Source organism: Dromiciops gliroides, chromosome 1 (genome assembly GCF_019393635.1).
Source record: "Dromiciops gliroides isolate mDroGli1 chromosome 1, mDroGli1.pri, whole genome shotgun sequence".
Classification (NCBI taxonomy): domain Eukaryota; kingdom Metazoa; phylum Chordata; class Mammalia; order Microbiotheria; family Microbiotheriidae; genus Dromiciops; species Dromiciops gliroides.
Window position 1 is genome coordinate 14,528,060 of NC_057861.1, and position 26,495 is coordinate 14,554,554.

The window sequence follows — 26,495 nt, forward strand, 5'->3', positions numbered from 1 at the left end:
CTGGTGGGGGAGGGAATATAACATGTACAGAGATTCCTAATGAAAAGATAATTTGAGGAGAAAGAAAGGAGGAAAGAAAGCTCCTTAAAGGGTTAGGTGGAGGAGGTGACCCCTGATTGGAGCAATGAAGGAAGGTTCTGAGAGATGGAGCTAAAGATGGTATTTTGGGCATGATGAACAGAGGGCAATATCACTGATCAAGTATGTGGAGGTTGGCTATGACATGTCGATTTGAGGGAACAGCTAGGAGTGCAGTTGGGCTATATTGTAGAGAGCCCTGAATGTCAGACTGCAATACTTTATCCCAGGATAGCACTGCAGTGTCATTTCTAGAAAGGACAGCTGCTTAGTCCCTGGGACAAGTCAGTCTACTTCTCTGGGCTTCAGCTTATTTTCTGTAAAAAATGAAGGGGACAGCTAGGTGGCGCAGTGGATAAAGCACCGACCCTGAATTCAGGAGGACCTGAGTTCAAATCTGATCTCAAACACTTGACACTTACTAGCTGCGTGACCCTGGGCTTAACCCTCATTGCCCCTCAAAAAAAAAGAATGAAGGGAGAGTGTAGACCCCATGACCTCTAAGGCCCTTCCTAGCTCTAAAGCCTATGATCCCAACCCACGTTCCCCTTATGACCATTGTCCACATGCTACATAAAGGACACCACTTCAGTTCAGGCAATAATAATTCACCAGCAGAGGGCAGGCTGCTACATGGTTTTCTGTCCTTGGGGAAAACCTTCTGGGCCATTTGTAGACATGAGGGAGTATTTTTGCATTTGGTTCACTGGAGGAAAGGTTAGCATTGTTCTTCTTGGCTCCAGATGACAGGAGCCATGGTTGCAGAGGAGCCAATTTTGCTTGATAGTGGGAAAAATGTTCTACCAATGAGAGAAGACACTTGGGCGGGAGATGGGGGGGGAAGAGGAGAAGGGAGAGGTAAGAAGGAGGGAAAGGGCCTCTTCACTGGAGGCCTTGGAGTAAAAGCCCAAAGCCCACTTGGTGGGGATGTTGTTCCAGTTTGTTCTGACTCCCAATGGTTGCCTCTATCTTTTCCAACTTGGAGGCTGAGGCTCTATTACATATGACATGGCAGATGGAGCACACACACGCACATACAGTACCCTGGATCCTGAAAATGAAGCAGCCCATTCCTTGGGCTCAGCCATAGAAATCAGCCCTCTCCAACTGGGCCAACCCAGGAACACAATTGCCATTGTCATCAGAAGGGGCAAAGCACTAAGAAAATACAACCAAGCACTGGATGATAGGGTCATAGGCAATGAAGTCATTGAGTGAATAGGTGGCACAGCAGATAGAGTGTCAGGAAGAACTGAGTTCAAATCCAGCCTCAGGTTACTTGCTAACCGTATGACCCTGGGCAAGTCACTTAACCTCTGTCTGCCTCAGTTTCCTCATCTATGAAATGGTGATAATAACAGCACCTATCCTGTAGGGTTGTTTTGAGAATAAAATGAGATAATAATTATAAAGTCCTTAGTGCAGTGTTTGGCACAAAATAGTAGCTTAATAAATGCTTGTTTCTTACCCCCACAGAGTTTCTTAGTGTTCATCTAGTCCAACCCTCTTCTCTAACAGATAAAGAAAGAGACTAACTAGAGAAGTTGAGTGAATTGCCCAAGGTCACACAGGCAATGAGTTTCAGAGCTGGTATTCAAAGGCAGGTCCTCAGATGCCAGGGGGCTTTCTATGATCATTGTAATGGCTTTGACACATCTACCTACAACACACACAGTCGGCTAATTAGGTATCAACTTCCACATGTGAAGAAAAGCATGATTTAGGACTTAATGGAATTTTTTATGCACTCACATATAAGCATTGGTTCTTATTTTTAAAAAAACCCAACACTTTAGAGCTGAAAAAACAATGAGATAAAAACAATTAAGTTAATAAAACAGACTTGCTTTTTCTGTTAATGCAATGAAAGTTTGTTTTTTTAAACAAATTTATTTCTTTCTAAAATTCATTATCTATGCTGCCATGAATCCTTTTTGGTATCAGGCAGGGTATAATTTCTTCTAACAAAACAAATGCATCAACCTAATTCATTATTAACTTAAAGAAGTTGGGTTTTTTAATTCACATTGGAAAAAACACAGTTTTGTTCCTTATTTTTCTTTTTATCTTATGATTTTTTAATTTGGAAACACAGGTTTTTAGCTCTGTGAAATTATTTGTCTTTATCATTAGCTCTCCTTTAGGAAGGATTTTCCAGGTTCATGCAAAAGCATGTTCCTCCCCACATACCTGGGAGATAGGCATAAGGACTACAGAGTCAGATATGTGAGGCTAGAAAGGATCTCCAGGGGTCAGATGATTGAACCCCCTCACTGGACAAAGGTCAGAGGTTAAATGACTTAGGTGACACAACTAATAAGGGGAAGGATGTCAATTAAAATCCAGTTTTTCTGACTCCATATCTCATGCTCTCTTTTCACTATTCTTTTTTATCAACCCCATTTTAAAGGAGTATAAACTGAGGCTCAGAGATAGGAAATTCCTTACTCTGTACACTGTATGCATTCCTTGGATAGAATGCTGTGCTTGGATTCAGAGAGACCTGAGTTCAAATCCAGCCTAAGGCACTTCCTAGCTTGTGTCACCCTGGACAAGTCACTTAATCTCTGTCTGCTTCAGTTCCCTCATCTGTAAAGTGGGGCTAATGATAGCACCCACCTGGAAAGGTTGTTGTAGGGGCCAAATAAGATGATGATTGTAAAACCTTACCACAGTACCTGGGACATAACTGATGCTTGATAAATGCTTGTTCTCTTTCCCTTTCCCCTCAAGGTCACAAAGAATAAATGCAAAGAGGTGCCTAGAACCCAGATTATCCACTGGCCATGCTGCCATATTGTTTCTGAAACCCCAAATCATAGTTTTCTCTGGACCTTAGTAGGCCCCAGGGACCAGTGTGCAGACAGGCCAGCTGATTTGCAAATGAGCTCATTTCTGCAAAGAGAATTTAACAGCTACTGGGCAGCTTCCCTTCCTGGAAGCAAATCCTGGCCCAAGAGCTTTAAGGCCTTGGAGTCTTGCAAAGCCAGGGCACTGCTGTCTACATCCACTTACTGCACAAGAAACCTTACATGGGGCCTTGCTGGAGAGAAGGCTTATCCCATTCCACATACACGCTGCTGTTACCAAGGTTACCGGAAAAAGACCAACCAGAGGGGGAAGGAGATGAGTGAGAAGATGCTGTGGGGCAGAGGAACCCAGACAGTGACATTTTGTCATTACTGCCATAGTCAGGGCACCTCTACAGCTCAGACAGAGACAGAGCCTGCTCATTAAAGATCACAACATGTGTGTATGGGGCGGGGGGGGGGCGGGGAGTGAACACCTGTGGGGGTGAGGTGGACTAAATATTGCCAGATTACAGGGAACAAGGGAAGCATCCACATTAGAAACTCTGAGAGAAGCTAGTGCCCACACTCCTCAACATCCAAGGGGCTGGGGGAGAGCAGGGCAGCAGCCAACCAAGCCAGGGCTTGGAAAGGAGTGATGCCCATGGGCAGGTACCCTGACAATGAGCAACCTATGCCTCCATTCTGTGCGGTCTCCTAAGAAAAACAGTCACCTAGCCCTGGGGCTTGCTAACTCTGTCAGACTGAACTTAAGCCTCTTTGGGGAAGAAACTGACAGGCTTTTTCAATAACCAAAACCCCCAGAAAATAGACAAGACATGTCAAGTTCTTACTTGACTAAAATCTGCTAACAACCTAAAAAGCAATTCAGATCTCAATCATTTTGGAGCTTCACTTTAATATGATTTAATTCAAGGTAACTCAGTTCAACAAACTCTTATCAAATACATGCAATGTGCCTGACTCTGGGTTAGCTGCTGGGGAGACAAATTCACAAAGCAAACAGCCCCTGCCCTCCAATCCAGCACTCCTGACACTGTGCTTTGATATTCCTCTCGATGAGGCCCTGGAATGTCCTTTAGTGGAGGGTTAACCTTTTTTCATGCCATGGACCTCCTTGGTAATCTGATGAAATCATCTAAGAATAATATATTTAACTAATTGACAGAAATACTAAATTGGTTAGAGGTCAGTGAAAATAAAGGTATAATTCTCTTCCCATTCAAGTTTATAAACTCCTTGAAATCTATCCATGGTCCATGAACCCCAGGTCAAGAGAAATGTACTTCCCCTAGGTTAGAGGAACTGGATGGAGATGTGTATTTCTTCTCTGGCTCTGGTAGCCCCTGAGCTGCAAGTGGGCTTCTCCACCCTGTCTCTGTCACCTGACTGCTCTCCAGTACCATGTGAAGTGTGACCAACACATAGGCAAAATGAGACCCCAAGAAACATGTGAGCAAGGAATGTCTGGGAGATGCTTCCTTTGGGCTGTCCCTAATTGGAAACACCACAAGTCCAGCCAGGATCAATGGGTCAATTACCAACTAGACAATTGAGAATTAATGGCAGTGGGAAAGAAAACAAAACAAAAGCTGTCCAAAAGTAGGAAAACTGCCCTGCAAAGTAAATGGGTTCATCTTCATTGGGCTTCTTCAGGCAAAGGCCACATGACCACTCATTGGGGATGCTATAGAAAGGGAGTCTTGTTGAAGTGTAGGTTGAGTCAGTTGGACCACAGTGGACCCTTTCCAACTAGAAGATTTTGTGATCACATGTTTAAATGGGTGGCTTTGTGGTGAGGCAACAGGAGGCAGCTTCTCTGGTCACAACCTTAGAATATGGATTAAGGGAGGTGAGGAAATGAAGAGAAATCACATGTAGAATGTAAGCTTCTTGAGGGCAGGGACTGCTTTGTAGCCCCTTACTTAGCACAGTGCCTACAATAGTGTATGTGCTACATAAATGCTTGTTGGCTGATTGATGGTTAACTGAGGCCAGGAAGCTCCTGTCCCTTCTGAAGTCTATGGCTTTGCTCACCTACAAGCCCCCTTCCTTTCCTAGTTGTCTGGCAAATGTGGGTCCTATTCATCTTTTTGTCATCCTACAACTCCCACCTACAGATGATTCTATGTCTCTCTCAGAATATTATCAAGAGCTTTCCAGTACTTGCACACAGACTAGTGTGATATAAAGGAATGAGGATTGTTTGGAGTCAGGGGAACTAGGCTTTTTCCATACATGTGCAACCCAGGGCAAGTCACTTAACCTTATTCGGCCTGAGTTTTTTTCCCTCTAAAAAAAACCTAAAATATCTTTAAAAGTGGGGGGAGCCTCAGAGGCCCCTTCTAGCTCTAAATCTCTGCTCCTATGATCTCAGGGTTTATTAATTGAGCTAACATTAATTTCAGCACCATGGACAGTTCAGGGTGAACCATTATCAGTGTCTTAAATCCCACTATTGCCCTGGTGTGAAGGACTGGGGCAATATTAATCCCTGATGGTAGTTAGCATCTCTTCCCATCCAGAGATAACCTAACAACCAACAACTGTCAACCAAAGTCATTGTCACCACTGTTCCTCCCCCATTAGATTAGAAGGGGGAGGGATAGAACATTATTAGGTTAATGGGAAGTAAATGCCATTCTGCAGATTTTCATTTTATAGTAGAAAGATTCAAAACCTGACAAAGCTGGTGAATAATTAGTCAATAAATCTAAATGATGATTAGTGTTGTTTCATGAAAAGATTGTCAACCCGTACACCATTTAATATTAAGACAAGTAAATTTAATGTGGTTGTTAAGTACCTTTCACTGGAGAGTTTCCAAGTACTTCTCAAGTACAGAAAAGTCTCATGTCTGCCTGGTATTCTTGGGGAGCAATGTGTTCTATCCCCAGTGCCTAGTACATTGCTTAGAATACAGTAGGTACTTAATAAATGATTGTTTCTGGGTTGGTTACAAAAATGAATTTTCCATATGGCTAGAACATACCCTTTTAAGAACAGACTCCTCCTTCCATTTCAGGCATTTATTATAGAAATATTTCAAAAATATTTTTGCTAATAATCAATCAATCAAATATTTATGGTTATTGTTGTCATTTGGTTATTTCAGTTGTGTCTGACTCTTTATGACCCCATTAGGGTTTTCTTGGCAAAGATAGCAGAGTGGCTTGCCTTTTCCTTCTCCAGCTCATTTTACAGATAAGGAAACTGAGGCAAACAGGGTTAAGTGACTTGCCCAGGGTCACACAGCTAGGAAGTGTCTGAGGTGGGATTTGAACTCAGGAAGATGAGTCTTCCTGACTCCAGGCCCAACACTCTGTCTATTGTGCCAACTTCTACGTGCCAGTCACTGTGCTAAGTGCTGGAAATTCAAAGATGAAAATGAAAGTCTTCCCTCAAAGAGCTTGCATTCTCTTTGGGGGAGACAACCTGTACAATATAACTATCTAAAAATATAAGCCAATTAAAAGATAATTTGCAAGGAGGAAGCATTAGCATCTGGGATGAGCAGGAATGCCTTTGTGGAGAAGGCCCTTGAACTGAGTTTGGGAGGAAGCTAGGGATTCTAAAAGATGGAGGTGAGGAAAGACACTATTCCAGATGTGGACGTCAGCCTGTCCAAAGGCATGGATGGAAAAAGGACAGCCTCATGTGTGAGGAACAACAACCAGCCCATAGAAATAGCAAATAACAAGAAAAAAGCAAGAATCATAGCTCTCATTTTTAGAACACTTGAACATTTGAAAAGCACTCTATCTATATTACCTGATCTAATGCTCAAAACAACCCTGTGCAGTGGGCACTATGATTATCCCCATTATATAGATGGGGAAAGTGAGGCAAGCAGAAGCAAAGTGACCTGCTCAGGGTCACACAGCTAGGATGTGCCTGTTCATTGTTTGTCCTTCGTTCTCAAAGAGAACCATGATATCAGGATGATGTCATGACCTGCAGTGAATTGTATTTAAGTGAGGGAGAGCTGAGCAAAGTCACAAACCTCACTCTGTCCTCTGGAAACATCTGGATCCAGTGGCAAGGCAAGTCAAACATCCCACCTGTTGCTCCTAATTCTCTTTCTGGGGCTGAGTAAAACAACTTTAATCCCTCATCCATGGAACAACCCCTTTACATCCTTGATGATAGCTGTGAACTTCTCCCCAAGGCTTCGTTTCCCCAGACTGACCATCCCAGCCCTTCCCAAAACATGGTGCCCAGAACTGAACAACTCAATGGTGTCTGACCAGAGCAGGGGACAAGGAGGTCGTCGCCGCCTCATCCTCCAAAAGTAAGCCTCTCTTAGTCCAGCCTAAGATCCCACTGTCTTTATTGGTGGCCATATTTTATGACTGACAAAGCACCCTAGGGGAAGGAGAAGGAAGGACACTTTCAGGTGGAAGAAGGTAGGCTTCATGGAGAAGTTAGCACCTAAATTCACCTTAGAGGAGCCTAGGATCAGACATGCAGGACTGGAAGGGACCGGAGAGATCACAGAGTTTACACAGGAAGGAAACTGAGGCCTAGAGAAGTAAAGTGATTCACCCAAGGTTGTGCATATAGTAAGTCTCTGAGTTAGGATCCAAACCCAAGTCCTCTGACTTCCCAGCCAGGGCTCAGTCTGCTAACCTCTGAGAGTTCCTTGAAGAGACATAGAAGCTCTCTAAAGGCAAAGACCAAATCTGAGGAACAGATTTAGGGCCAGAGACACCTTAGAGGTCAACTAGTCCAACCATCTCATTTCACAGATGAGGGAAACTGAGGCCCAGAGAGGCTAAGTGGTTTGCTGACACAGGGAGTAAGCAAGAAATGGGATTCACACCTAGGTCTCTGGCTTCAAGGCTGGTTGTCTTTCCACTGTCTCAGAGGCCTGAACACAGAAAGGCCCTCAGTTCTGTCTGTTGAAGGATGTGGGTATTTAATGCAAGCGAATGACAATCAATATGACATGTTCATTGGTTAGTAAATACAGAATAAAAGAAATCACAGTGGATGGTGTGCCAGGTGAGTCACTGACAGCTGAGAGAGTTGATGTTTCTTCTCTGTGGAAGATGGATCTTGGATGGAGCCTTCAACAGAGGTAGGGAGTTTTAAGAGGCTGAGGGTGGGGTGAGGGAAACAGAATACCAGGGGTGAAGTATAGCCTGGGCAAAAGCATGGAGGCTGGAGATGGAGGGGCATGTACAAGGAATCACAAGCAAGCCAGGCTATCTGACCTTTAATCTCCACTTCGTGATCTCTAAAATGAGCAATAAGCCCTAAAGCTCAAAAGATCTAGTGTAATTAAACCACTTTGCAAATATTAAAGCTGCGTGTTGACTTTAATAAGGGGCTTGGGCTAAAGACAAAAATTGGTCATTGTCACTGATGCTGTCATTATAATTAGGAGCCTCATAGAATGATGGATAAAGTGCTTGGTACCTGGGTTCAAATCCTGACTGACCATCACTCTGTGACCATGGAGGACAAGGCACTTCACCTTGACTCGGCCAGCTGCCCAGGTGTTATCAACTAAGTCAAACAGGCTGCAATCTGAATTAGTGAAAGGACTCCCTGTAAAGGGAGTTCCCCAGCAAGGACAAAATCCCAGATTCTTTTGATATTATCACAAAGTTAACTAGAAGAGCAGGGCATTCAGTCATCCAGGCCCACAGCTATCAGCCCTTCTAAAGCCGCCCTCCAGGCCTAACCATAAATGCCTTATCTTCATCCACTCTCCACAACAGGGAGGGAGCCTCCCAGAAGAAAGGTCAGTTCCCCTTGATCTACCTGCTCACAGAGTGTCCCAATGAGGGTTTCCAGATCCTGCTTCTCATGGAGGACCATCTTCTTCTCCTCACTTTCCTGTTCCAGCTGCATCTCCAGCTGCCGTAGCTGTGCACACAAGGAGAGAACATAGAGAAGGTGAGCCAAAGACCTGGGTTCAAATCCTGATTCCTGGCACAGTTCTGAGCATGAAATAGGTGTTTAATAGATGTTTATGTGATGAGCAGGAGGAGTTCAGAGAAACCTGGAGGGTCTTGCGTGGGCTGGTGATGAGTGAGATGAGCAGAACCAGAAGAACATTGTACACAGTATCATCAACATTGAGTGTTGATCTCCTGTGATGGACTATATTCTTCTCACCAATGCAATGGTACAGAAGAGTTCCAGGGAACTCATGATAGAAGAGGATCTCCAAATCCAGGAAATAAAAGAACTGTGGAGTATAGATGCTGAATGAACCATACTATTTCTTTTGGTTTTGGTGCTGATGTTTTTCTATTTTGAGGTTTTTCATCATTGCTCTGATTTTTCTCTTATAACATGACTAATGCAGAAATATGTTTAATGTTATTATGTATATATATATGTGTGTGTGTGTATATATACATATACATACATATGTATATATGTGTGTGTATATACATATACATACATATGTATATATGTGTGTGTGTATATACATATATATATATATATATATATATATATATATATATATATATAAAACCTATATCAGCTTACCTGCTATCTAGGGGAGAGGGGAGGGAGGGGAGGAAGGGAGAAAAATCTGAAATTGGAAGGCTTGTATAAACAAAAGTTGGGAACTATCTTTACATGTAATGGGAAAAAATACTTTATTAATTAAAAAATATGTTTATGGAAAAAATTGGATAAATAGATATATGGATGGATGAGACATTTAGACTAGATGATCTCTAAATTTAGAGGAAGAATGGAGGGAGGAAGGAAAGAAGGAAGGGAGGGAGGAAAGAAAGAAAGAAAGAAAGAAAGAAAGAAAGAAAGAAAGAAAGAAAGAAAGAAAGAAAGAAAGAAAGAAAGAAAGGAAGGAAGGAAGGAAGGAAGGAAGGAAGGAAGGAAGGAAGGAAGGAAGGAAGGAAGGAAGGAAGGAAGGAAGGAAGGAAGGAAGGAAGGAAGGAAGGAAGGAAGGAAGGAAGGAAGGAAGGAAGGAAGGAAGGAAGGAAGGAAGGAAGGAAGGAAGGAAGGAAGGAAGGAAAGTAGAGAGGAATGGAGATAGAAAGGGAGGAAGGGTGAGAAGGAAAAAAAGGAAAGGAAGGAGAAAAAGATGGAAGGAAGGAAAGAAAAAGAAAGAAAGGAAGGAAGGAAGGAAGGAAGGAAGGAAGGAAGGAAGGAAGGAAGGAAGGAAGGAAGGAAGGAAGGAAGGAAGGAAGGAGGGAAGGAAGGAAGGAAGGAAGGAAGGGAATCTGGTACCATGTGGTGAGATTCTCTCTTCCTTCCTGACTTCATTATATATCCACCCCCAGCAGTGTTTTTGCTGCCAGGGTATGAAATCACCAGGTCCAGCTCTGGTCTCGGGCTCAAAATACATTGTCCTTCTTCAGGAGGTGACTTGAGGCCAGTCTGAATGGAGTGGTCAGTGAGTATATGAGGAGACAGGCCCCAAAAGCAGAGACATTGAGGCCTAGAGAAATCCCATCACAATGATGAATGAGGCTGCCTGCTAAAAGTCCATCTATTATTATTTCCCCAGGAATGACAGAATGACAGGGCTGCAAAGGCTTTGTCTGGGAGTGGATTGAGACATGTATAATATTGGCTGTTTTTTGCCAGGGTCAGGACCCTGACAGTAATGGTGCCACCCATCTGTCAAGTGCCTAACCAAGCCTGGGATGGGCTCAGCACCCTGCCTACTCCCCCAGAGAATGGTAGCCTCTCCTCCCCTTCAGCAGCCAACCTGATGGATGAATCCTGCCCACAAATTAACAAATTTAGCAAAGCCCAAGGCCAGAGAGGCCCATGGACATGGCTGGCAGGCTCCTTGCCTCCTTCCATGGAAGGGAGGATTCCACCCAGACAAGTGTCTTCTTAGAAACACTCACAGTCAACTGGGGAGATAGAAGCAAGAAGACCAAGGCAAGAGGCCATTGGAAGAGTTTGGATCTGAGATAAGGAGGGCCTGGCTGCAGTAGGAGGAAGAGGCCCAATAGGAGATAAAGGAAGAATATTATGGCTGATGTTGGGGCCAACAGAAAAGGGGATGACCTCAAGGTCTGAGCCAGGGTGACAAAGAGCATGATTTTTGCCAATGACAGACAGAGAAATCAAAAAATCAAGCCTGGGGGGAGAAATAATGAATCTGATTTAACTCATGACGAGCTTGAAGTCATCAAATTGAATCATAGGAGTTCAAGATGTTGAGATCTTAAGAGATTATCTTTAGTCCAATTCCCTCATTTTACAGAATAGGAAACTGAGGCCCAGGGAAGGAAGTGGTAGTAAGTGGCAGAGCTGTGGTTAAAATCTTTTGCCTCCAAATCCAGAGTGATCTTTCCACTGCACTCTAGTGTCCAAGACACAATGAAGAGAGGAGAAGGCTAGAGCTCCCTGGAGAAGTTATTGTTTCTTCCTCCCCTGTGCTTACCAAAATCCTCCACCATCCTTCAATACAATTGCTTCAGTGCTCCCCATGAGGCTGTATTGGCATTGGGATGATAAAACCATAGACCGTCAGAGCCAGAAGATTGGATGGTCAAGTCCAATTACCAACTCTCTCCTCCAGAATTAACCAGCACTGATCACTCCGCTCTCTGATCTCTCTACTGCAGCTAGTAGAAGCAGCAGGGCCTTGGAGAAGTAGCACCAGACTTGGACCCAGAAAACCTGAAGTCAAATCCTGCCCGGGATAGTTACTAATGATAAGACTACCAGAAAGCTCTTTAATTTCTTTAAGCCTCAGTTTCCTCATCTGTAAAATGGGGACAATAATAATAAAGGTGTTGCTCATCTCGGTGTTATTGTAGGAAAGGTGCTTTGTAGACCTGAATGTGTAGAGTATATGTATGTGTGTATGTATGCATGTATTTATACTTATGTACACACAAATATACACATTCAGTGCCCTTTACTGAACATAGGTAGAGAGCAGCGTTCACTACTGATCCAAAGACTGCAAGTGGGGCTGTTCTGCTCTGGCTGGGGTAGAGTAAATCCTCTCTTAATGAAGTCCAAGGTTGAATTCATTTTCTGGGACATCATATTACCCTGGTGATCCATGTTGAGCTTTTACTTGGGAGGCAGAGTCAAGATGGCAGAGTTAGATGAAGTAGTTGAACCTAGCCCCCCACTATCCTTTCACTAAAACAATCAAGAAAATGTACCAGACTGAATTCTGATTGATAACGATAAGAAAATGTCACAGTGATTCATTTTTCAAGCCCAAGGCAGCTCAGGGAGACAGAGAGATCTGTGGACATCAAGGACAAAGTCTACCCATGAGCGCACTTGGAGCTTTCCAGTATGCAGGGATCAAAAGGAGGCCAAGACAGGGAACCAGGGAAGGAAATATCAGGGCAAAAAAAAATCCCTGGTGATCCCTGAAATAGTGCTAGATGCAGTAACAGGAACTTTCTAGTGGCAACAAAAAACAACAAACAACAAAAAAAAACAAGCAACAAAAGTTTAAACATCATATTTTAAGAAATCGTAAAAGAAAACTGCCAAGATCTCATAGAACCAGAGGACAAAGTAGAAATTGAAAGAATCCATTGCTCACTTCCTTAAAGAACCTCACCCCCCAAAAAAGGAATACTCCCAGGAATGTTATAGGTATAATCCAGGGCATTCAGATCAAAGAAAAATTACTACAAGCAACCAGAAAGAAGTACTGAGAAGGAGGCACAGTCAGGATCACACAAGATTCAGCAACTGCCACTATAAGAAAGTAGATAGCTTAGAATATTATATTCTAGAAAGTAAGGGATCGAGGCTTGCAACCAAAAATAACCTACCTGGAAAAACTTAATATAATCCTACAGGGGTTGGGATAGGGGGAATGGAATGGATTTTTAATAAATTAGAGAGCTTATGAGCATTCTTAATGAAAAGATTAGAGCTTAGTAAAAAATCTGACATGCAAACACAAGAGTCAAGAGAAGTATTAAAAAACATGAGTGAGCAATAATAAGGTACTAAAGGTTAAGTATGTACATTCTTATATGAGTAGATGATACATGTATTCTCTCAGAACTCTATCATCAACTGGGGTCATTATGAGAATCTAATTAGATAGAGGGCCTGGGAATGATTTTATTATGTTTTGATGATCTTACAAGAAAAATGGAAAGAATGAGGAAAAGGAACACACTGGAAGAAGTACTAAGGGAAAAGAAAAATGAAGAGAAATGTCACAGAAATGGGGTGTGTAAGGAAGAGTTTAAAAAACTAGGACTAGATTGAAGGGGTAGCAAGAACACTTGAATTTCACTCTCATCTGAACTGGTTTTACAAAAAAAGGAAAAATACACACAGTTGTGTACAGAAAAACAGCAACTCAGAAAGGAAACAGAAGGGGAAAGAAGGAAGGGGAAAGGTAAGAATAACATGGGGAGTAGATTAAGGGAGGCATTAGTTAGAAACAAAATTTATTCTTAAAGAGAAGGCAGGTTAAAAAAAGAGAAGGAAGAGTATAAAAGAATAGGATGAAGATCAATAACAGTGAATGGGAATGGTATGAACTCACCCATAAAACAGAAGAGGATAGCAGAATTGGTTAGAAATCAGAATCATGGGCCAGCTAGGTGATGCAGTAGATAAAGCACCGGCCCTGGATTCAGGAGGACCTGAGTTCAAATCAGCCCTCACACACTTGACACTTACTAGCTGTGTGACCCTGGGCAAGTCACTTAACCCTCATTGCCTCGCCAAGAAAAACCAAAAAATAAAAAATAAATCAGAATCCAACAATATGTTATTTATGAGAAATACACTTAAATTGAAATATACACACAGAGTTAAAACAAAGGGTTGGAAGAGAATCTATTATGCTTCATATGAAGTTTTAAAAAGTCAGGGGTAATAATTAAGATCTTGGAAAAAGCAAAGGCAAAAATAGACCTAATTTTAAAAGATAGTCAGGGAAACTGAATTTGGTAAGAGAGTATCATAGATAATGAATTAATAGTAGTAGTATTCCTCAAATGGCATAGCATTTAAATTTCTAAAGGAAAAGTTAAATGAGTTACAGGAAGAAATAAACACTAAAACTACAATAATGGGAAACCCCAATTGGATTTGGTTGAAACCCCCAGATCTTCAGATGAGTTTCTATGTAGCCACATATCACCCATCTTCTACTTGTGAAGCTGACTTTCTAGTAAGACTTCATATTTAACCTTATTGAATTTCCTTTTATTAGATTTGGCTCATTTTATGACAAAATGTTTTAGAATCATTAGTGTTTTAGCTATGCTTTCCAGTTTTGTGACAGCTAAATATTTGATCAGCATATCATCTATGCCTTTATCGAAGTCATTGATAAAAAAAATGCTAAACAGTAAGGGATCAAACATAGGTGTCTGGTGTACGCCACTGGAAATTGCTTAAGATGACATCAAATTATTGTTCTTTGGACCAAACAATTTTACTATTTCTGGATCCTTCTAATTATACTACAGTGCAGCCCACATCTCTCCATCTTTTCCATAAGCATATCATGAAAGGCTTAGTTTAATATAGTTCTAGGCACATGATAAGGACCCAGGAATGATATTAATTGAAATTAATTGAATTGTCGTGAAAATTCTCTGGAAGAGCCCTATCCATGTCATAGGACTGACACATCTCTATTAAGGACATTAGTTCTCTTTGACCATGAATCATTCACTTAAGGTGCCTACTATGCTCAAGGCCATAGGCTCAGTGCTAGGAGTAAAAAGACAGAACCAATGGATCCCTGTCCCTGGGACTGCCCTGAACAAGCCTGCATCCTACTAGGAATGGGGAAGAGATGACATATGCCCAGATGGGCAAAGTGGGGTAAAAAGTGATTGGGGCATGGGAGAGCTCTAGGAAAACTGAGAAGGGAGAGAGTTTTTAGCTGGGAATAAGGGTCAATCAGGGAAGACCACAATGACACAGTGACACCTGAGCTGAGCCTCAAGGGAAGAAGACTTTGAAAGGCAGGAATGAGCAGGTCCTGTGCTCCAGATACAAGGAATGGCCCATGTGAACACATGGGGAGAGCTACAGGAAGATGGACATGCGGATGCACCTCAGGTTTGGGGAGCAATTAATGGGCCACTTTGGTCAGGGCACACAATGGCCAAAGAGGAGAGATGCTTCAATAAGGATGGAGACTGTATAGGGACTTAAAGGCCAAGCTAAGAACATTCCCTGTGGGGTTTTTACCCTAAGAAGTCAAAGAAACAATGAAGTTATTTGCAGTGAAATGATCAAACCTGTGCTTCACGAAGGGTATTCAGAGGGCAGGAATTTTTTTTTTCTGCCTTTCATTGTATTACTAATGCTGGCACATAGTAGGCTCTTAATAAAGGCTTGTTGATTTAAGCTAATAATCCTGTGGTCCTAATTAGATAAGAGAGGAGAGAAAGATAAGAGTCAAAAGTGACTTTGAGGTTTTAACCCCGGGTATTAGGATACTGTCGCTAGGTGGCATCGTAGTGTACAGAGCACTCAGGAAGATCTGAGTTCAAATCCAGCCTGAGAAACTTACTAGCTGTGTGACCTTGAGCAAGTCACTTTACCCTGTTTGCCTCAGTTTCCTCATCTGTAAAATGAGCTGGAGAAGGAAATGGCAAACCACTCCAGAATCTCTGCCAAGAAAACCCCACATGGGGTCACAGAGAGTCAGACTCAAATGAAATGACTGAACAATAACAGTGCTTTCTCAATGACTTGAAGGGAAATTTGATGGAGTGATTCAGGGCTGAGTAACTCCTGGAGACACTGGTGATCACATAGTGGGTCTTCCATTCCCATAGCCTCCAAGAGGTCACTGCGGCACCCCTGCCCTTTCCTTGGCTCTTGCCAAGTTTCCAGGTGCCCAGCCAGCTGGGCTCTGATATTCCTCAGAGATGCTCATGCAGGTGCCTGCATGACCTACCCGCTTTTGGCAGGACTGGCGTACATCCTCCAGCTCTTCCTCCTTGTCCTCCTGATCCTTCAGATGCATCTGTTTCATCCGCTCAATCTCCATCTCAAACCGAATGCGTAGCTGGGGAGGCACCAAAGGTGACAGGGCAGGGACATGTGAAGCCATAGGATAATAAAGACAAACACAAGGCCATAGTATCTCATTGGATAAGATACCCACCAAGATGCTCAGTAAATGAGGAAGCTAAGCTAACACTTGAGCCCCTGGGGCAACATTAGTAAATCACCATTCTGGAACTCCAGCCTCTGGTGGGTGGGCCCCTGCTGCACCTGTGCAGTGAGACCTTAAAGCTTTAATGGAGCATCCAGAGATGTTTCCCTGACTCACCCCATTCCAATAAAACCTCTTGTATTTCTGTAGTGTTCAGTCACACCTGATCCCTCCTCCTCCCCAACTCCCTGCTCCCTCTCCCTCCCCACAATGTCCTCCAAGACTCAAGGAAAGACAGCAACGTGTGCTAGTGATAATATTGGGCTCAGAGTCAGGAAAGGCCTGAGTTCAAGGCCCTTCTTCATCTGCAAAATGGGCACATCAAAGCCCTCATAGTTCCCTCATTCACAGGCTCATGGCATCATTAATTTAGTCTTGGAAGTAACCTCAAAGGCCACCTACTCCAACCAGCCTCTGTTCACTTTACAGATGAGTAAGTCGAGGACTGGGAAGACTGAGTAAGTTTTGCAAGTTGGCCCAGGTAGTGAGGACCAGGGTTACTACAAGACTCCAATGAGATCATATAAGTAAAGCATTTTGCAAACTTGAAAGTGCCAAGCAATAATAATGGGTGCTCCTACTACTCTCCTGGAACATATAGATGGACAAAAGCCCCAAACCCAATCGGTGGGTGGGGAAGTTGATGCCTCTTTTCATATAATCTGTTGCCTTCAGAACCCCTGGGGAGGCAGCCTTGGAGGGAGAGCTGCTTGGGAATCAGCAAGACCTGGGTTCGAGCCTCCCCTCCAACACAAATTGGTTGTGTGTCCTTGGGCAGATCATTTGTCCTCTGTGCCCTAGGCAACTCACTAAGTAAGGATTTAAAATGCAAAGAAAAGATTCTTATCTGCACTGTTGAGGGAGCTTTCTCATTGGGAGTTCCCTATACCCATGAAATGCCAGGCCTGGTCTTAAATAATGGACAGCTAGGTAGCACTGCCACACCTGCAATCTGGAGGGCCTGACTTCAAATGCAGCCTCAGAAACTTCCTTGCTGTGTGACCCTGGGCAAGTCACTTCACCCTGTTTGCTTCAGTTTCCTCTTCTGTCAAAGGATTTGGAGAAGGAAATGGCAAAACACTGCAGCTGAGAAGGGAGAGGGAGGGAAGAGGTGATGGGAGGTCTTCCGTACCTGTTCCAGTTTCTTAATTGTAGTCTCTTGCTCGTTCTGTATCTGCTGCTGCTCCAAGGCACTGGACTTCAGGTCCCAGAGCTCTCTCTGTAAGGCAGCCACAGCTTCCACCCCAAAGGGGAGTGCGCTGGGCCTTAAGTCAAGGTTATGGCTCCTCAACATCTCAAGCTTCTGTTTCAGACCCAGAGTTTCCTGCTCCCTTTCCTAGGGAAAGAAAACACTTCAGACACAGGCATCCATCCAGGAGCTAACGGTATTGTACAGGTTCATAACTGTGCCTATTCTCTCTTCCACCAAACTCCCTAAGCAGCCTGGAGGGTAAGTAGGGTGGATATTATTATCCCCAACTTATAGATAAGAAAACTGAGACCCAAAGAAGATCAACTGGAATACTATACATGAAGCACTTTATTCATAAAAAGTTCTCCAGAGGAATGTTGGGAGAAGGGAGCCCCAGGTATGTAGGGATGTTCTGGGGTGGGGGCTATGGCCTCCAGAGGTAGATTTTCCCACAGAGATTGGATGACCACTCATCTAGGATACTGTAAGAGCAGATTATTTTTCAGTACAGACTACCCAAGATGGTCTCTGTAGTCCCTTCCAACTCTGAGATTCAGTACCTGGGACAGAGTTCAGAAGATTGCTGGTGACTAACAAATATTAGCTAGTATAGAATGTTGCCAGGAGAGACCCAAGCTAGGCAGTCTTGTTAGTGAGCCTAGGCATGGTGGGAAGAGGGCCATGGGAAAAGAAAGGAGGAAACCGACTGGAGGGATTGCACCTTTTCTACATCGTCTTACAGATTCTTTCTTTCAAATTTTCATTGCTATCAATGTTTTCTTTTTTATTCCCCTCTCTGCCTACCTTCACAGCCTTAACCTTCACCCCCTCACACCTGGAAAACTCATAAGAGAGGATCATAGACTCAGAGCCAGAAGGAACCTGGAAGGCCATCAAGTTCAACCCTGTGGTTTTACAAATGAGGAAACTGAGGCCAGACAACAACAAGGGACTTTCTTGAGTCTACACAGGTATGAGTCTGGATTTGAACCCAGTTCCTCTGACTCCAACTCCCATGTGCTTTTCCCTGACACCCAGATTCTTGGCTGTCCCTTCAAGTCAACCTGTACCAGCTGGAAGGCTAATGGGAACTGTTTCATTTCTATCTTTGTATATCCACAGTACCAGGCATATAGTAGGCATTTACTAATACATGCTAGGTGATTGACTGATTGATTAGTTCTCAGTTTCTTCATCTATAAAAAAGGAAGGCTGGATTCATTGGCCTCTAAAGTCACTTCCAGCTCCTGAGATTGCTTTACTCCTGAGAACTCCTGCTATGGAAACTCCCTCCACTAGCACAGATCAGCTCTCTGTAACATACTTCTATGGAGCTGACTGGTCCAACTTGGCATACAGGAAGTTCTCCATTCCACTGAGAGGCTAAGTCACTTGCCTGGAGTCACACAGCATGGGTCAGAGACAGGGCTTGGACCTGGATCTTTCCTGGTTCCAAGGCCAACACACGACGCAGGCCATATTGCCTGTAGGTTATATTAGGCCTTTAAAATGTTCATTGAATTTAATTCCTGTTTTTGCAAATGAGACCACCCAGGTACAGAGAGACAAAAGGACTCGTTCCCAGAAACACAGCTTAGTAAGTGAGAGAGTGAATCAGGAATGAAGAGAAGCTGAGCAAAATAAGCCAGTCTCCTTCCTGCCTCCTCCAACAGAGCACTCACCATTCAGACACACTTCCTCTCAAGGGTTGGGTAACAAAGCCCCCACTGGCTGCTTGCAGAAAGCTTTACCTATCCCATGGGGCCCCTTCAGAGCAGAATAAATGCTCTTCTCCCTTTTCAAAAGCACAGGCTTTCCAAAACTATTCACCTCCCCTGCCTTGTGAGCATAAAATTTGAATCTGGCTTTTTCTACTTGAATCAAAAGAATCATGGGGGCCCCTAGGGCCTGCAGCTTTTCCTCTCCACTTACCTCAAACTTGCTCTGAAGTTTGCCAAGCTCCCACCGGACGCTAGCATTTTCCTGGGACAATTTCTCCCGGAGGCCCCTTTCAAACAATGATTCGCCCAGAGCTTGAGTTAATTGCATATCAAACCTGCCAGGGGAAAGAAGGGATGTCACTGCTTCATTCCAACAGAATTGGGAGGAAAGACAGAAGGGGAGGAGGGGAGGGGAAGGATAGATGGAAAGATAATATGGCAGGGACAGAGCAGATGGATGGCACAAGCAGGGTGGACCAAACAGAAATATATAGACATGGAAAGACACATAGCTTTAATTTAAAGTGGGGCATTTCTAACATCCAGAAAGAATCATAGAATATAGAGGTTGAAGTCATGTAGTTCAACCCCTCTATTTTAACAGGTCCTGAAAGGCTCAATTATTTTCTCAAATTCTTTTTGTTGGGCTTGGGTTTGGGTTTGGGGAAGCAATCTGGGTTAAGTGATTTGCCCACGGTCATGCTGTATTTTCTCAAATGTATACAGGTAGTTTGTAGCTGAGCCCAACCTCTCAGATTCCAATTCCAAAGTTCTCTCTGTTACCCCCATGTTGCCTCCTTAAAGGCAAGCCTCCTCCCCAGCCCCTCCCCCAGGGGTCACATAATACCTCCGCTAGGTGGCTCTTGTCCCCATGGAAGGAAGGACATTTGCTAAGGCCATGGGTCATGCTCCATATACACTGCAAAGGAACATTAGTTCTCATTCCTCCAAAAAACAGAGCACCCACACAGCTGTGAATGGGCTGCCTTTCAGTCTGGAAGGTGTTCATTGATCACAAAACCAGGAACAACTAAACCATCTTGGGTGAGCTCAGGAGGTGGGCCTGGCCATGCCTGCCCACAGCTGCACCAGGCCCAGGCCAGCACTGGAAGGAGAGGAGGGTGTGATTCCTGTGTATGTATCTGCTGGTTAACTGAGGGAAAACAAATCATTGTACATGTCTGGGTATCCTGACAACTTTAATAGCATCAGGGGACAACAAATTTGTCCTGAGATAATCTATGTAGATTGCTTTGCAAACCTTAAAGCATTTTCCATATAGATGTTATTGTTATTATTGTTACTGTTACTGTTACTGTTGCTGTTATTGTTATTATGGGCATCATGCTGAAAGGAACCTCAAGCTATCTAGTCCAATGCCCCCATTTTACAGATGAGGAAACTAAGGCCGGGTTGGGTTTTGAACCCAGACTTCCAACACCAGAGCCAGCCTGAGTTCCACTGCTGGGCTCTTATTGAAACCACAAGGTAGCAAAGGATTAGGAGCAAAAGAACAAAGGATGTGGTGTGAGGGTGGAAAAGATGCCTTCTCAGGTCCCTTTCAGCTCAAAATCCAAGATCCCAGGGGCAGCTAGGTGGTGCAGTGGATAGAGCACCGGCCCTGGAGTCAGGAGTACCTGAGTTCAAATCCGGCCTCAGACACTTAACACTTACTAGCTGTGTGACCCTGGGCAAGTCACTTGACCCCAATTGCCTCACTAAAAAAAAAAACAAAAAAAAAATCCAAGATCCCATAAGAGCTCCCTCCTTGGCCTCTGGGGATACAACGTCCGGAGTGCTGGCAGCTTTTCACCAAGGTAGGGAATGACAGTATTTTTAATGCCATTTACATCTCAGAATTTCCGCATTGGAAGGGAGCTCACAGATGATTTAGTCCAACTTGGCATACAGTAAGTTCTCCATAAATGCTCATTGATTGGTGGACAACTTGTACCTGTACCAGAATCCCTTCTGTCAATCACATCCTGAGTAAGTGGCTGTCCAGCCTCTAAGTGATGGCCCCTCCCCACCCAGTAAGAAGGAAGGACTCCCCCCTCCCTGCCAAGGCAGCCTTTTCCAGTCCCCAGTAGCTCTACCCACCCTGGGGCCAAGCAGAATATGGCTAACCCCTTTTCCACTGGTTAGCCTTTCAAATCCTTGAGGGTAACTATCATGCCTCCCCTGTCTTCTCTTCTCCAGGCTAGTAATCCCCAATCCTTTGACCAGTCCTTGTCTGGTGTGGTCTCCAATCCTCTCTCCATCCTGGTCAGCCTCCTCTGGATGAGCTCCAGGCTGCCAGTGTCCTAGCCATGAACCCTCTATTCCACATCTGGAAGCATGTGAATGGCCACCCCGGGCACTGCCCTCTGTGACTCATTGATCAACTGTGAAAGGCTAGACCAGGCAATTGGAAACACAAATTTATTTACTTCCCCGGAAGCCTGACTCCCTGCCCCGGATTAGGAGCAGAGTCAGTCGATTGGGCAGCGAGAAGTCCCACTGGAGTCATTTCCCAGGAAGGTTGCTCCCCCAAGACTCAGGCCAACAGGTTCTATCCGCTCTCAAGTGTGACCTTTATGACCCACTTTGTCACTATAGCAACAGGAGAGAGATGCCTGGGCTCTGTTCTGGGCCAGTAACCTTCAGGGAGCTTTAGAACCAAGGGGCCAGGGAGCTGAACCAGAATGTCATTGTGGTCTTATTTTGTACCCCACCCATGAGGCATGGATGGTGGCCAAGGCTGGGGAGGTCCGAGAGATGGGCCACCTATATGGTGTCTTGAGGACCACCAGGAGGCACTCTCCCTCTGATATTACTGTCTGATCTTCCACCATTAGCCACCCAGTCTTGTGTGGCAGGGCCCTGCTATATCCAGGAGACCACCCCTGCTAAGTATGTTGTAAAACAAATTTCTGTCCAGGGGTTGGACTAATTGACCCCTGAGAGAGGTCCCTTGTAACTCTGAGGTGCCACGATTTGGGGATCACGGAAAGGCCAGAAAGTTTTGGTCTAGAGTGTAGGGCACCATTAGGAATGGCAGAAAAGATGCTACACAAAGTCAGAAAGCAGAAAGGGAAGATGGATGTCTGCTAAATAGCTCCGAGTCCATTTGCACCATTTTGCTGTGTTTCGACATGTTGTCTCCCCTGCTAAAAGGTAAGCTCTTTGAGGGCAAAGGAATTTTTGTTTTTATCTTTTAATCCTCTATTGGCTAGCCCAGTGCCTGGGACATAGTAGGCTCTTAAATGCTTCTCAATTGATGGATTGATTGGTGTGAAGACTTCCCAGAGGGTCTGCATCCTCAACCCTTTTTTTTTTGTCTTCATCCTCTTGAAGAGAAAACAGAACAGGGCAAAGGCAAGCTCCTGGGATAGAGAGAAGGAGGTGAGAGCTAAATGATGCTCAGGTTCAATGTTGGTACACCTCAGTGGAGTTACAAATTCTATTTGCCGCCTCTTGGTAAACAGTCACTTACAGTAAGCACACGGGCACACACAAGTCTGACAGCACAAAGGGATGCCTTGGCAAGCTCTTCTTTCTCTGAGTCAATAAGCAAACCAGTCTCCCTCCCTCCTGCTTGGAGTTCTCCCTACAGAATTGATCATTTGAGAACACAGGGACGAAAAGACCCTGCCCACCCAAACAGCTTCAGACACCAAATAAGGTCTCCCCCTACACCTAACTCTGACAAGGCAAACTCAAGGAGAAGAAGCCCACGTTGTCCCAAGGGTCAGAACATGAAAAGAGGAGGAAGGTGGGGGCACCCTGCCTTAGTGAGCTGGGTGATACAGCTACCATTTACACAAATGGACACTGGCTTCCCAATGTGATAGTCACAGTCAGATAGCAGAGTCTTCCTTTTGGGGGGTATTGGTTCCCATAATTATTTTCCCCCATCTGGGGGGAAATCCTGACTTCCATAAATCTACAGCTAGGGGGCAGCTAGGTGATGCAGTGGATAAATCACAGGCCCTGTATTCAGGAGGACCTGAGTTCAAATCCGACCTCAGACATTTAACACTTACTACCTGTGTGACCCTGGGCAAGTCACTTAATCCTCATTGCCCTGCCCCCTCCCCCCCAAAAAATGTAATGTTATCTGTGTTTACAAAAAAAACTAAAATAAAATAAAATAAATCTACAGCTAGGAGAGACCTCAGAAGCCATCTATTCCAACTCCTTAGCTTTATGGGTGGGGAAACTGAGGCTCAGAGAATTAAACTGGCTTGCCCAAGTAAGGGCAGGAGCATAAAGTCATAGATATAGAGCAAGAAGGGACCTCAGAGATCAGCTAGTCCAACCTCTTCATTTTACAGATGAAGACATGGAGACCCAGAGAGGATCAATGATTTGGCCAGAGTCATACAGTAAGTAGTAGAATGGGGATTTGAATCCAGGACCCCTGACTCCCAATCTCACCTGCCTCCAACACTGGTCTAGACACTGGGTCCAGGTATCTTCACACTGGGGTTCACAAGAACAGTTCCCTTAGGCAGCAGAAAGAGTGCTGGGCTCAGTCAGAGCCCTAGGGGTTAAATTCTGCCTCTGCCATTTACTGTCTTTAAATTTAATTGAAAGCCCTACAGAGAACTTTTTTCAAGTTATACATGTACAATCATGTCAAACATTACCACATTAGTCATTTTGTATAAGAAAACTTGAATAAAAGAAAAAATGAAAGAAATAAGGTGAAAATAGCATGTTTGAGTCTGTGTTCAATCAGCATTAGTTCTTTCTTTGGAGGTGGATAGTATGCTTCATCATTAGTCCTTTGAGATTGTCTTAGATCATTGTATTGTTGAGAATTGTTAAGTCTTTCACAGTTTTTCATCAAACAATATTGCTGTCTCTGTGCACAATATTGCTGTCTCTGTGCTAGTTCTGCTCATTTCACTATGCATCAGTTCATACAAGTCTTTCCAGGCCTTTCTGAAATTGTCCTGTTTGTCATTTCTTATAATACAATAATATTCTATTACAATCATATACCACAGCTTGTTTAGCCATTCCCCAATTGATGGATATTCTTTTGATTTCCAATTCTTAGCCACCACAAAAAAAGAGCTGCTATAAATATTTTTGCACAAATAGGTCTTTTTCATTTTGGGGAGGGGGACATTTTGGGAATATAAACCTAGCAGTGGTATTAATAGATCAAAGGGTATGCACAGTTTTATAGCCCTTTGAACATGGTTATAAATTGCTCTCCAGAGTGGTTGGTTCAGTTCACAACTCCACCAATGGTGGACTAGTGTCCCAGTTTTCCTACATCCCTACAAAGGACTTTCAATTACTGCCCTTTATTTTCACTTTTGTCTGTGTCCCCAACACTTGGGGCAATGAGGTGGCCCAATGGACAGAGTACTGGGTATAGAGTCAGAAAGACCTAAGTTCAAATCCAGCCTCAGATACTTACTACCTATGTGACCCTGGGTAAATCACTTAATTTTGTTTGCTTCAGTTTCTTCATCTGAAAAATGAACTTGAGAAGGAAATGGCAAACCACTCAAGGATCTTTGCCAAAAAAAAAAATACTCAAATGTGGTCATGAAGAGTCAGACATGACCGAAACAATTCAACAACAACCCCAGCCCTCAGAACAGAGCCTGACACATAATTAGTTTTTAATAATTCCTCGATGATTGATTGACTGAACATAAGCTTTTTGAGAACAGGGGCTTTTTGTTTCCCTTTAGTCTCAGCATCCCCAGCCCCAGCCCACAGTAGACATTATCTGGAATCTCTCTTGCAGTTATCTATATATTCACATATTTCCTCCTTTAATGGAATGGAAGTTCCTTGGGGGCAGGGATTGTTTCACTTTTGTCTGTTTCCCCAGAACTTTGCTCAGAGCCTGGCACATGGTAGGTATTTAATATTGACTGACTAATGGATGTTGCTTCCTCCCAGTAGGACTTCAGGTCATGGAAGCCTGAAAGCCCCGAGAATAGCACCATGTCCTGACCAAGAACCCTTCTTCCAGCGTGGCCCCGACAGCCATTGCCCAGGGGAGCGGCCCTTATGGAGACATCACCTGACAGCTGACCAGACAGACCCTGTAGCTTCTGCCCTATCGGTGGCCACAGCAACTAGAGACCCAGCCAAGAAAGGTCCCAGGTACTGCCAAGTGGTCTCATTAATGACAATAATGCTAGCAAAGTTATATTACCATCTGCTTCTCTGCTGCACCCCAAGGACCATGGGCCTCTCCATATGACTTATGGCTAAAACCTCCCTGTGTGTGAACCCTGAGAGCAGGAACCATCGGTGCCCTTCTGTTTGTATCCTCAACACTGAGCTTGGTTCTTTGCACATAGTAAGCACTTAAATGCTTTTTCATTCATTCATTCATGCACTCATGCATTCATGATGCTGCCTCCCTCCACTCTTAAGTCTTCTCTTCTCCAAACTAAACATCTTCATTTACTTCAACATGGTAGACCTAGAATCTCTTCATCACCCTGGTTCCCCTCCTCTGGAAGCTCTCATCAACTGTCCAGAAATGAACACAGTCTTCCAACTTTGGTATGACCAAGGCAAAAAAACCCAGTGGGATGATCACTGTCCTAGCCCTGGACACTTTGTCTCTCATAATAGAGCCTAAAAGTACATTCATCTTCTTGTCCACTATCTCATAATAATGATGATGGGTTAATCAGCCAAGAAACCCGGACCTTTAGATTCATTATTTCACTATTTTATATAGAGAGATATATAAATATATGTATGTATATATGTGTGTGTGTGGTGTGTGTATGAGTCTGTATAAATATATATGAGTGTGTTTGTATATACACAATATCTATGTGTTTGTATATACACAATATGTATATACACAATTTGTATATACGCAATATGTATATACACAATATGTTTGTATATACACATACATAATATGTGTGTATATATTATATATGTATGTATAATATAGGTATATATTTAAATATATGTAAGTATAAATATGTGTGTATCTATGCATATATTGTGTATCTAAATATAGAGAGAGATTTATATAGATTTAATGTGTATGTGTGTGTTCGTATATGTGTATGTATATGTATACATGTGTGTATAAATATATATGTATTGTTTATATATTTAATATGTATAGTGTTTATATAGGAGTATATGTGTATATAAATATGTTTTGTATATATATATAATGTGTGTATGTGTGTGTATACATATTCCTATATGTAAATACATGTGTATATATTTTATATGTATGTATATGTGTATTTCTATGTATGTATGTATGTATATATGATTATATTTTATATAAACATATAGGTTTATATAGATTTAATTTGTGTATGTATAAGTATATATGTATGTGTTTCTGTAGATGTGTATGTATATGTATATGTGTGTGTATAAATATATATGTATATTGTTTATATATTTAGTATGCATATATGAATACATATATGTTTATATATGAGTATATGTGTGCATAAATATGTTTTGTATATATTTATATATGTGTGTATATATGTTCCTGTATATAAATATAAGTGTATGTGTTTGTGCATGTGTGTGTGTATGTATATGTATATATATATATATGT

At 43.2% G+C, this 26,495-nt stretch overlaps 1 protein-coding gene across 3 annotated transcripts in view; it reads right to left on the reverse strand.

Moving 5' to 3' along the window:
• Positions 1-26,495, reverse strand: part of MYO18B (myosin XVIIIB) — a 346,197-nt gene that overhangs the window by 134,455 nt on the left and 185,247 nt on the right. For all 3 annotated transcript variants that reach the window (XM_043977482.1, XM_043977483.1, XM_043977484.1), the window contains exons 30-33: positions 19,139-19,262; positions 17,147-17,350; positions 15,754-15,864; positions 8,658-8,762 (exon numbers count right to left, since the gene is read on the reverse strand). In XM_043977482.1, the coding sequence (XP_043833417.1) occupies positions 8,658-8,762; positions 15,754-15,864; positions 17,147-17,350; positions 19,139-19,262 (544 nt within the window). The remainder of the gene's footprint in view (positions 1-8,657; positions 8,763-15,753; positions 15,865-17,146; positions 17,351-19,138; positions 19,263-26,495) is intronic.